Source organism: Cervus canadensis, chromosome 32, assembly GCF_019320065.1.
Source record: "Cervus canadensis isolate Bull #8, Minnesota chromosome 32, ASM1932006v1, whole genome shotgun sequence".
NCBI classification, from domain to species: Eukaryota; Metazoa; Chordata; class Mammalia; order Artiodactyla; family Cervidae; genus Cervus; species Cervus canadensis.
The window spans coordinates 5,075,238-5,088,450 of NC_057417.1; the positions used below are offsets into that span (position 1 = coordinate 5,075,238).

At 38.2% G+C, this 13,213-nt stretch overlaps 1 protein-coding gene across 1 annotated transcript in view; it reads right to left on the minus strand.

Moving 5' to 3' along the window:
• Positions 1-1,287: 1,287 nt before the first annotated feature.
• Positions 1,288-13,213, minus strand: part of ATF7IP2 (activating transcription factor 7 interacting protein 2) — a 68,315-nt gene continuing 56,389 nt past the window's right edge. Inside the window, exons 8-11 of the mRNA XM_043456569.1 lie at positions 12,526-12,587; positions 12,003-12,069; positions 3,426-3,511; positions 1,288-2,814 (exon numbers count right to left, since the gene is read on the minus strand). Coding sequence (XP_043312504.1) covers positions 2,401-2,814; positions 3,426-3,511; positions 12,003-12,069; positions 12,526-12,587 — 629 coding nt within the window. The 3' untranslated portion in view covers positions 1,288-2,400. The remainder of the gene's footprint in view (positions 2,815-3,425; positions 3,512-12,002; positions 12,070-12,525; positions 12,588-13,213) is intronic.

Consider the following 13,213-nt stretch of genomic DNA (forward strand, 5'->3'; position numbering starts at 1 on the left):
TCTTTAAAATGGGCAGAAAATATCTTCACTGTCAACTACAAATTGGCACTTGTCATCTACAAGGATTAAATCATGTGCTGCTACAGCTGCTGACCTTCAACACCCCCTGAAAGGAGTTCAGGGTGGAGATGAGAAATGAGTCCCTCTGTGCTTTGAGGGGTTCGGGTGCTGGCGGAACAGTTCTTCACATAGGTATTTTCAGGAGTTGATTTTATGAGCCCAATTCTTGTATCTTCTCGTATCTAGAAAACCACTAAAATCTTTCATGGTGACTGCTCTTCGTGACTAGCAAAATCTTCACTAGACTATAGAAACCTTTTGGAAATTTAAGTGCTTGATCGCATGTATTTCCCCTTCACCCAGATCACATACATACTGACCTTCCCCCCTGCCTCTTTGGAGCAGTTTCTCAGAGCTGAGGTGCTGTCTCCTGGGCTGCAGTCCTCATTTTACCCCAAATAAAACTTAACTCACAACTCTCAAACTGCATTTTTTTGAAGTCGACATATCACACTAAAATGTTGTGCATTTTAAAAAGTCAACATATTATTATGTAGTAGAATATAAATTGCATAAACCATCTCAAGTCTGAAACCTCATGGGAATTTGTTGCAAAGTTATCTTTTCCCCTTTCCTGTTTTCCAAGCTAGAGTCTCTGAGCTCCCTGGTAATTCCATAAACTACCCACAGCCTTTTCTCAATATAGTCAATTTTAGCCGGTCAATTTAAGATTTTGGTTCTGTTGCTTAGGAGGCATAAAGATTTCCCACCAAAAGAACATGAGACTTTTCCTGGGTGGGGGTGGGGTGTTTACCTTGTACTATGTAACTGCACATCCTGGTCTTGTCCCCAGGCCGGTTCTGTTCTGGTGTCCTTGCTGGATAACAGTGGAGGATCTTGCTCTTGACCCTAAAACATGCAACAAACACTGATGCTTTCTGAGCCAGCAGTTTGAGGATGCTTGCCATCTGCCTGCCTCCTCTTCCTGTCACTGTGAAAAGTTTTCTTCCTGAAGACTTGTTTACCTATCAACAGGCCAGAAGATCTGCTGGTTGGGGAGCTGATGCACACCGAAGTCCTGCTTTGGGGTCAAGGCACTGGGCCTCGCTTGGTGAGTGCCAACCCAAAGGTGCCGTCATCCCCGAACTGAAGCCCTTGTCCTCTGCTGCAGTATGCCCTCCACCGCTCTGGGCCAGAAACAGGGCCTCACAGGGGGTGCTCATCTCTTCAAATTCAGAATCTGGCTTTTCCAGTCATATTGGTTGAAAAGGTAAAGACACAAGAGACTGAAAAACAACATCTTTATTTATGACTGAAGATGTGACAGCATTCACAAAATGCCAAGGAAAGCCATTCCCTGGTTCAGTTTTTTAAATCTCAGAGCCTCTGACATCTGAACTTTCACTATGTACCAACCAAGGATGCCTCTTTGTGGGAAGTTTCCCACTAACAGCTATTTTTCTGTTTTCTTAACGTCCTAGTGTTACTCATCCACAGTTTTTCCCCTTGGGTCCTGACTGACACTTGTCTACTATGCTCATCTGTTGCGTTTCTTGGGCTATTTGTAGGAGCTGCAGCATCACATCAGTGATCCCTAAGACAGAGGTAAGCAGGATACATCTATGGGAACCCTCCGTGTTATATTCTTTCTCTGAGTAACGATGGCAGCCTGGAAATGAACCAAGGGGTTCGCCAAATTAAAGCCTTAAATTTACGGTTCACAACTTCATTTTCCTCAACTCAAACAGCAGGTTGGATAATTTTTTATTTTATAAGAGCTACTGTATTTTTTGTGTACACAGCACACAATGTTTAACTAGCTTTATTACACATGTTAAGTATACAAACTGATTTAGGGAAAACCTCTAGACTGTTTCCCCAAATGATTGACATGGCCCAAAACAAAAGGGCGGAGTTGGGGGGGGGGTACAAATTCATAGCCCTTAGAATATGAACAGAATGGGAAGACATCTAGTCTCAAAAAACCTTGGTGGAGATGCACCCTGGGGAATGATCAGGCCTCAGTAAACAGCTGAATTTCCCTGTACCTGTATGGGACCACAAACAAGTCACCAAAAGTGGACTGTCAACAGAGAAAATGGGGGCTGCTTGCCTCCTAGGGCTTCTCATAGAAGCAACAGCTCCATAGTACCAAAGTTATTGCACCTACGGCTGAGTGGCATGGGTCCATGATATCCATTGAAGTACTTCTTGAATGCAAATCAGAATTCATTAAACAAGAGGCCACTTACAACATGGGAAAAAGGACTGTCCCTGTATGAAGGGTTCACAACCTGAACTGGCCCTTTAAGACAGTGAATAGTGTTACAGAAACATTGTAAACAAATAATTCAAATATGAAAACGCAAAATGTGCAATTAGAAAATACATTTTTTACTTTTAGGTGAGATTTTCAGAAAACCCAGGAATGGATTTTATGTCACAAAACGGTCCATATCGTCCAAAAATGTCTTTTGATTGGACAGTAAAATAATACTTTCTGGAAGCTAAAAACTGAGATAAAGTACAGGCCATCGGGAGCGGCAAAGCCTTAATCTCTCCGATCTTCTTCCAGATCAGCTGATTACTCGGGCTCTCGTGGCAGAGAAAAAGGTGGTAGCTCTCCACGGGGGCGCACTTGGGGTTGATCTTGGTGATGTTCCATGTCAGTGCGATTCCCCTGGGTCTCAGCACCCGTTTGACTTTGAGCTCAGGCTTCTGTGGAGGAAGTGTATCTCGGATTTTGTCTACCAGTTCCGGGAGTAGTGGCGGCGGTTCTGGGAGAGGTGGCAGGTGCTCAAAGGACTCACGAACCTAAAACACGTTCATAGAAAGTTTAGCAAGCTGAATTGGTGGGTTCTGATTTTTTTTAAAGTAGTCAACTGCAGTTCTACAATATGTTTCCCATTCCTCAATCCATTTATCAAAATCATAAGAGCAAAAGGATGCTTCAAGGATATGTGAGGCTGGTTCCAGTTTTTTCAAACATTAGCTTCTTTTGGAGTTAAGATCTGTACACTTTGGAATATCACTAATTTAGAATGGGTTAGGTCCCAGACCTTCTGGAGAAATATTCCATCTCACTGCCAAACTGTGTTCCCAAACACTGTGCCAATTTACATGAAAAGTACAAGTGTAGGAGAACACCCATTTCCCTCCACCCTCATTAACAACGGCTACTACTCTTAAAAATCTTTTCCAATTTGCTGGATTAAAAAATGGACTTGTTTTAATTCTGTAGCTTCTGGAAAATTCAATTACATTATTTTAATTGAGTAAATAAGTAGATTCATAATAGCACATTTAAAAAGCATACTAAAGTGCTTTCGAAGCTGAAACATGACCCACTGTTTCTTCATTAGTGAAATGGGTGCTTTCACTCAACTTGGAACAAATATCCCTTACAGAACATTTTGTATCAGTACCTGGGCTGCATTCTGTGACACTGGGGTTGTCTCTTTTGAGACTGAAACAGCTTTCATAGGTGACTCAAGGGTGGATACTGGGCTTTCTGTGAACAACACAAAGTTTAAAAGTAAAATTTATCTGCAATAATCAATCCCATAACCTTTAAAGCCAACAGCAGTTTACATCTTGTGTAATAAGTAAATGTGAGTTAAAATTATAGAACTATGAAATAAGATAAACTTTTGCTAAAAGTTCAAGACCCAAAGGTATCAAATATAGATAATTTTTCTTTTATATGACAAAAAGTCCCCTTTCAAGGTAAACATGTACATTGTGGTGCAACTGGGAACTAGGAAACATTACCCATAGAAGAGGGATTCCTGCTTAGCAGTCTTAGGGGCCTAACGGTCAACACGGTTGTCTGTAAACACGGAACGGTTCACAATCCTGTATGAACGTGCAACACAAACAAGATCTGCGAATTCAGACTAGAACTCACGCAGACCTGGGTTGCAAGAATGTCTACTGCTGAGGTCCATGTTAGCCCGGGGGGAATAAGACATACACTGTGGGCTGCTGGAAGGGAAGGGGAGGAAGGAGAGACAGAACAGAGAATGGGAGAGAGAGAGATGCGTAGAAGAAGAAAGAAAAGGAGAAAAATAGAGAAAACGTGGGTGTGAGGGAGAGAAAGAAAGTTTAGTAGGTACAAGATTAGTTTGAGGACAACCAGGGAAAGTATTAAGAGGATAGTAAGAAAAAGGGCTCCATGTTGGAAAGCAAGGCCTGATAACTAGAAATTTCAGAAATTTGAACATATTTAATAAGCAGCAAAAACCATTTTAGATTGTGTGTGCTGTGATATATTAATAACTGTTTAATATATTTTATGAATCTCCTCAAAATTTCTTTCATTTGTGTTTTCCTTTTAACTGACAAGGATAATTAAGATTCTTCATAGTGTTTCAAAGATATCTTATTAGTCACATTATTTACTGGTATTAAAAAATCTTTTTAGAAGAGGTAATGATTTCATGCTTTTAATTGTAAGATAATCTGCACAGCCTTTTTAATGGGTTTGTTAATTAAAACTAGATTTGTGAAATCATAATCTGCAGGTTAATCAATGCATAAGAGCAGATACAAATAACCTCCTTTATATTTTCAAGTGAACAGTTTCATAAAAAAAAAAATTTCAACAGATAAAAGCTTTGCTAACTAATATTCCTTCTTTCAAGGCAGTAGGTCAACAAGCCTTAGCACATTTAAACAGGTTAGAAACAAAACAGGACTTTTGTCCCAAATCAGTAACTGTTTGGATCCTCTCCCTCATCAGTGTCAATGTCTGGCAAACACTCTGCAGCTTTTATCCTTACCTACATAAAAATGGGTGACGGTTACTTCAGAACTTTATATTCTCAAAACAACAGGAGCAAGCACCCCATTATTTTAACATTCTTTCTCATTAAATTGCTAGGGGAGAATTGTGGCTTCTAGTTTCAACTTAATCCTTTGGTGTTTGACCTTCCAGATCCTTTGCTGCAGGTATATGTACATGCATTCACTTATAAATATTTTTTTTTCATTTATTTTTATTAGTTGGAGGCCACTACAATATTGTAGTGGTCTCTGTCATACATTGACATGAATTAGCCATGGAGTTACATGTATTCCCCATCCCGATCCCCCCTCCCACCTCCCTCTCTACCCACTCCCTCTGGGTCTTCCCAGTGCACCAGGCCCGAGCACTTGTCTCATGCGTCCAGCCTGGGCTGGTGATATGTTTCACCCTAGATAATATACATGTTTCGATGCTGTTCTCTCGAAACATCCCACCCTCGCCTTCTCCCACAGAGTCCAAAAGTCTGTTCTGTACTTCTGTGTCTCTTTTTCTGTTTTGCATATAGGGTTATCGTTACCATCTTTCTAAATTCCATATATATGTGTTAGTGTACTGTAATGGTCTTTATCTTTCTGGCTTCCTTCACTCTGTATAATGGGCTCCAGTTTCATCCATCTCATTAGAACTGATTCAAATGAATTCTTTTTAACGGCTGAGTAATATTCCATGGTGTATATGTACCACAGCTTCCTTATCCATTCGTCTGCTGATGGGCATCTAGGTTGCTTCCATGTCCTGGCTATTATAAGCAGTGCTGCGATGAACATTGCGGTGCATGTGTCTCTTTCAGATCTGGTTTCCTTGGTGTGTATGCCCAGGAGTGGGACTGCTGGGTCATATGGCAGTTCTATTTCCAGTTTTTTAAGAAATCTCCACACTGTTTTCCATAGTAAATATTTATATTATAGACATGATTTTTAAAGTTTGCATTTAAAAGTGAAAGTGGAAGTCACTGAGTCGTGTCTGACTCTTTGTGACCCCATGACAATAAGCCCACTAGGCTCCTCTGTCCATGGAATTCTCCAGAAAAGGATACTTAAGTGGGTAGCCATTTCCTTCTCCAGGGGATCTTCCTGACCCAAGGATCAAACCTGGGTCTTCTGCACTGAAGGCATTCTTTACCATCTGAGCTACCAGGGAAGCCCATAAAAGTGAACTATTCAGACACAATTTACATATAGTATAATGTACCCATTTAAAATGTGCAACTCTTTGAGTTTTGACAAATGTACTATTGTGAAACCCTCACCAACTTCAAGATACAATGTTTATATTACACCAAATAGTGTCCCTTTTGATAATACAAATGAATCTGACTCCATATTGGATCTATTTCTTTTATTTGAACCTTTGTATTCTACTGCTTTTGCTGTAAGTTAAAAACATTGCTGATGGCATGAAATATATAGGATAGCTCATTCTTAAGGTGCTGACCTTTAAAGTTATATAACACCTTCCCATTTACATAGAGATTAAAAAGTTGCAGAATAGAGAATAACATTTGTCTTGCTGGAGGTTTAAAGGAACACTGTAAAAGGACCTATGTGAACAAATAGCTGTCAAGAACAAAGGATTCTGACACCAAGAAGTCTGTAGCAACCAACCACATTCCCTCCCCTTTTAGTATAAAAGAAGCCTGAATTCTGACTCAGAGAAGATGGTTCTTTGGGACACTAGTTGACCATCTTCTTAAGTTTCCTGGCTTTCTGAAGGAAGTTGCCACTCCTTGCCCTAACAACTCATCTCTCGATTTACTGGCCTGTCACGCAGTGAGCAGGACAAGCTGAAATTCAGTAATATTCACAGTCCCTCTCTCATCACTGGCCCCATGAAACCATAGGTCTGTTGTCACTAACAATTAGATGGCTTTTTCTAGTATTTGACATAAACCAAATTAACATGGTTTTTGTTCAACATTTTGTTTCTGACATTCATCAATGTTGTTGTATATGATAATATATTTTGTTCATTTTTATGTTGAGTAGTACTTAGCTCTATAGACAGTTATGCCACAACCTACTTATCTATTGATGAACATTTGGGTTGTTTCTAGTTTGGAACTATTATGAATAAAGTTGCTACGAACATTTGTGTAAAAGTCTTTGTGTAGATGGGCTTCCCCAGTGCCTCAGTGGTAAAGAATCCACCTGCAATAGAGGAGACATGTGAGATGCAGGTTTGATCCCTATGTTAGAAGATCCCCTGCACAAGGAAATGGCAACCTACTCCAGTAATCCTGCCTGAAAAATGGGCTACAGTCCATAGGGTTGCAGAATCTGAGCGACAGAGCATGCACATTTTGTGTAGATGTAGGTTTTCATCTCTCTTGATAAATACCTAAAGATGGAATACTAGTGTCAATTGCTAATGTGTTTAGAAACTGCAAAACCACTTCCAAAGTGGTCTTACCATTTTATATTCCTACCAGGAAAACAAGAGAATTGCAGGTTGTTCCACATCCTTATCAACACTGTATATTTTCAGTTGTTTACATTTCAGCCATTTTAGTGGCTGTGCTATAGCATCTCATTATGGTCTTAACTTCCTATGATGAACAACGTTGAGAACGTCTTCTGTTTATTTGCCATCCCCGTATCTTTTCTAGTGATGGGTCACCTACTTGCTTTGGGTTTAATTTGTTCTTTTTGTACGTAAGGCAGTTGCTGTTGCTCAGCTGCTCGGTTGTGTTCAACTCTGCAACACAAGACCGCAGCACGCCAGGCCTCCCTGTCCATCACCATCTCCAGGAACCTGCTCAAACTCATGTCCACTGAATCAGTGATACCATCTACCCATCTCATCCTCTGTCATCCCCTCCTCCTTCTGCCTTCAATCTTTTCCAGCATCAGGGTCTTTTCCAATGAGTCAGCTCTTTGCATTAGGTGGCCAAAGTATTAGAGCTTCAGTTTCAGCATTAGTCCTTCCAATGAATATTCAGGGTTGATTTCCTTCAGGTTTGACTGGCTTGATCTTCTTGCAGTCCAGGGGACTCTCAAGAGTCTTCTCCAACACCACAGCTCAAAAACATCAATTCTTTGGCACTTAGCCTTCTTTATGGTCCAACTCTCATATCCATACATGACTACTGGAAAAACCATAGCTTTGACTAGATGGACCTTTGTCAGCAAAGCAATGTCTTAAGGCAGAATCTTAGGTTATTCATGTTAGACTTTCATTTTACTTTCTATCTTTCCTAATATAAATAATGCTAGTAATTTTCTCTAAGCACTGCTTTAGTTGCATTCCTTTAGATTTTGATATGCTGTGTTTTCATTCAGTTCAAAATATTTTTAAACTTCCCTTTGGATTTCTTTGACTCATGGGTTATTGAGAAATACAATCTTTAGTTTCCAAATATCTAGGTATTACCCAAATAGCTTTCTGTTACTGATTACTTTTTGTATTGTATCTGTAATCATAGAATATATTCTCTATCCTTTTAAATATACTGAGACTAGTTTTACAGTAGAACCAGTTTTGTGGTATGTTTCATATGCACTTAAAAAGAATGCATATTCTGTGACTGCGTTTGCGTGTTCTATAAATGTCAAGTAGATTATTTAGTTGGTTGATAGTGTGGCTCACGGTTCTATAACTTTACTGACTATATATTGCATCAACTACTGAGAAGGGAGTGTTGGCACCTCAAATTATAATTACCTTTCTATTTATAATTTCGTCCAATTAGTTTTTATATTAGGAATCTTGAAGTTCTACCATAACGTGCGTTAAGTGTAGATTTGTTTTTTGGGTACACTGGGTCAGCCAAAACAACTGGTTTGTTTTTTTGGTTGCAGCGTGTGGGCTTACTCTAGCTGCAGTGTGCATGGACTTTTCCTGTTGTAGTGCAAGGGCTCTAGAGCATGCAGGCTCAGTAGCTGTGGCACATGGGCTCAGCTGCCCCATGCATCATGGCATGTGGGATTTTAGTTCCCCTACCCAGGACTGAACCCACATCCCTGCATTGGAAGGCAGATTCTTAACCACTGGACCACCAGGGAAGTCCCATAAACATAGGTTTAGTGTGCCTTTCTGATGAAATGACTGTTGCACTGTTATGAAACAGCCTTTTTTTCCCCCTAGTAATATTCCTTGTTCTTAAGTCAGTCTTATAATAATATAGCCACTGTAACTTTATGATTAGTGTCTGCATGGCTTACCTTCTTACACCCTTTTAATTTTAACCTATCCATATATTTATATTTAATGCACATCATGTAGCTATCATAGTTGGGTCTTGTTTTGTTATCCAGTCCAACAGTGTGGTTGCTTAATACGCTGTTTATTCCATCTACTGAACTTTCAGTAGTTTCTTTTTACTTCATTTGATTTTCTATCTTTTATTTCTCTTATTTGTTCATGTTTTCCTTTAAAACTCTGAGTATATTTCTATCAGTTCTTTTAAGGTCTTAGTCTGTTAATTCTGTCATCTGTCAAAAGTCTTTCTTTTGACTAATTTTTCTCCTGGTTTTGGATTCCATTTTTCTTCCTCTATCTCAAGTGACTTTTAAAAATTTGATGATGAATATTATGAATTTTACATGGTTGTGTGTTGAATTCTATTGTCTTCTCTGAAAAAAAGCAGGCTTTGTGTGATTAGCCGCTTACTTCGGTCTTATTAGGGCAAAGCTAGAGCTGCCTTTGCTCTAAGATGAATTCACACCCATGTATTCAGTGAGAATCTGCCACTATGGCGTGTCAGGTATGGAACACTTCCCACTGCTGTCTGAGCTCTGGAGAATGTTTGGCGTGAAGACCGTTGGTCACTCTGCCCAGTTTCATGCAATCTCACTCTATGCGTGTGTGACTCGATATTTCAGCAGACTCAAGAGGACTCCTATGCTAACCTCTTGGAACTCTTTCTCTGAGTGGCTTCCTCATCTCAGTATTCTTCACCTCATTCCAGCTACCTCGGCCTCTCTGCGCGTCAGTCGCTGCCTCCGCCTGAGCAAGACAGCCTCTCTCTGCTTAGGATTTCCGTCAGAGGACATCAATCTAGAACGAAATCTGGGGCAACTCACAGGGCTCATCTCATTCATTCCCTTCTCTCAGAGACTGCAGTCCTGTACTGTAATATGTGAAAAAAATTTTCCTAGATCTTGTTTAGTTTTCTACTAGTTTAAGTCTGATCCCATTAACTCCACCCTGAGTCTACATATGTACTTTCATAACTTTTTTCTCTTGACATATTATTAACATGTTTATATAAATATATATACTTGTTTGATATTATTTTTAGTGGCTGAATATGGTTGTACCATATAAATCTAATTTTTGCAATTAATCTCTTATTTCTAGAAATTTAAGGGTTTCCAAAGTTTTATTTTTCATGAATAGCACTGCAATGAACATTTTCATATTTCCTCTATACTTTAGGCTTTTCAGATAATTATTCAAAAGAATTGAGTCACAAGGCTTGCATATTTGTAAAGTTTCGATGTAACAAAATGTCTTCCAGAAAAATTAATTTACAATCCTGTTCATAGTATATAAACTTACATTTCTTTTAAAACTATTTAATGGGCCTCTCCTTTGGGGTTGGCCCACCCTCATGCCTCGAGGGTGTACTATCCTTTGTTTTTCCTAATAAAACTGAGTTGTAACAGAGCTGTAAAACAAACAAACAAACAAACACAAAAAACGATTTAATGCAAAATCTGCATTAATTCAACATTCTTTGGGGAAAAGTATACTGTGTGCCAAGCACTGTGCTAAAAAGATGAAAATACACGGATTAATAAAAACATTAAAGTTGCTGCAAAGAACGTTAAGTCTTTTTAGGAAGACAGATATGTGCAGAAACAATTATAGAACAGAAAAATAAAGGTATAATATAGGCATGCACAAAATACCAAGGGTAAGGAGAGCCAAGATAGCCAATTTCTGCCTGGAAGGAATAGTTCAGCACAAGTGTCTAAACTGAATATATTAAAATACGAGAAGTGGGGTCATCAAACAAGCCTAAGAAGGTACAGAGGGGAGAGCATTCCTGGCAGAGAGAATAGCATATGTAGTGATGGCAAGGAGAGAAGCAGCACTACCTACTGAGATGCTATTAAGGCAGAGGGAAGGAATTTGTAGAAGATAAAGCTAAAAAAGTTTTCAAGGTCTAAGTCATTAAAAATTCTGTACAGGGCGAGAGGAACTTTCAAGAGGGAGGGGACATATGTATACTTACGGCTGATTTATGCTGCTGTATGGCAGAAACCAACACAGCACTGTAAAGCAATTATCTACCATTTAAAAATTTAAAAAAAATTAAAGATAGTTAATAAAAGAATTCTGTATATCTTGTTAATGAATTTGGATTTTACTCTAAAGACAAAAATATACACCAGATTCATTATGGACTCCAATTCATTTTAATCTTTTTGAAATTGGAAACTGAAGGGTTTTTTGATTCTATCATGAAGTTCCTGAAGATTTCAATAGTTCAACCTTTGTTTGGATCCACAGTTGTGATGGGAGAATGAACTGGACTGTGTAGTTCATATAGTAATCTCTGCTTTTAAGTATTACATAATTTACCAATCCTAATAAGTGGAATTCAAATATTTCATCAAAATAGTACCATAAACACACAAGTGCAATTAGGAGATGAAACCTTGTAATTTATTAGCAGCCCTAGAACACTGCATTTCACTTCTCTTTGTTTAAATCTGAGAAACAGGGCCCTGCTGTCACATTTTCAGGTTATGCCCTGGCATCCTCTCATAGCCACTATTGTTTAAGGAAAACAGGGGTGTCTCACAGGTAAAACAGAGATTTCCAATAGCCCCAGGCAACCCAGATGAGTGAATGGATAAATCACTACACATTCACATCATGGAATACTACTCGGCAATAAAAAGGAATACTTGCTCAACAACTTGGATGACCCTTGGGGGAAATGACGATGAGTGAAAGAAGGATACATATTATATCACATTTATATAACATTCACACAACAATATAATAGTGAGGAACAGATTAGTGGTTGCCAGGGTTTAGGGACTGGGGGAAAATCCTAAAAAAATCCTTACGGGTAGTATGAGGGAAACTTGGAGTTGTGTAATTTGATTGTAGTGGCAGCTCCACAAATCTACACATGATAAAATTAATGTACACTAACACACACAAAAAAGTTCATAAATGGGTCAAACGTATTTTGAGTTGTTACCCTTTCCTACCTTCTTGAAAAAGAAAAATCCTTTACCTGTGTTGCAGTTTGACAGGTCTTCTTTTGTCAGGTCAATCACAGAATCATGTTTCTTCTCTATAGCCTGGAAAGTTGTTAAAAATGATTGTGCCTCAACAGAAAATGTTTTTTAAAAAATAAAACACACAAAAAATAAAATAAAACACGTTATTTCAAATTACCATTTATAAGCTAGAGATTGAACATTCTTTAAGTTTTATGGTTTAGTTCAACTCTACTATGAAAGAGAAGCTTGTAAAATACTATCCAGTTTCTGTGAGGATGACTAAGGAGAGTCTAAATGATTTAATCTGGTAATAAATACAGTTGTGAAACATGTTTATCATTAGCTGTTTGCTTTTTAATGTTTAAACTGGACTGGAACCTGGTCATGCTAGCTAATCAGATATTAATTTCTCAGAGAATGACTCTCCCAAAGAATGAATGACATAGATGAGTCATCCAACATGTAGCAACACTAAAGTTCCTAGAACTAACATATTCAAATAAATAATATTCAGAGACAATGTTTGCTACCTACCATAGCTCTCTTTTCAGCATCAGCTGAATTGTTAGAATTTCCTGATGTAATTTTTCCAGTAGCTGAAAGAAAATTATTAAAATATGAACATTTGACAAGTTTACTAACTATTAAATATTTATGGACCTTATAAGATACAAATGCTGAAACAATAATAATGGGGATGCTAACTAACCATTATATAATCATAAAAAATTGTAACTCAACTGACTCATTCCAAAGACCAACAAACCAGTCCAAAAAAAGCAAAACCTAATTTTGGTTCAAAAGGTTTTGTCCTTTGGTACCTTTACAACTGTATTAGTAACGCTTTTTTGAGTATCTGTCTGTAAACTACTGTAGCATTTGAGGAAATAAACTTGGAAATGTACACATTTTTAAAATTTATAGTATCTTTAGATTAGACCACCTGCAATGGCTGAAGAGGATTCTTCATAGAACCAGTAAAGGCATCAGATAAATGTGTAATATCCCTTAACTATCTGATTTATAATCTTAACAGCCCAAATCATGAGGGCAATTAAGTAGTTATGTAAGTGGAGATAAAGTTTTCTGAAAATAAGATGTAAATTAAATTCTCTAATATATACTAAAAATGAAAACAAAATGGGGAATTTTGAAGAAGAAATTATGAGCCAACAAGATAGCTATTTTAAGGGAAAGGAAATTGATTGGGAATCTAAGGTTA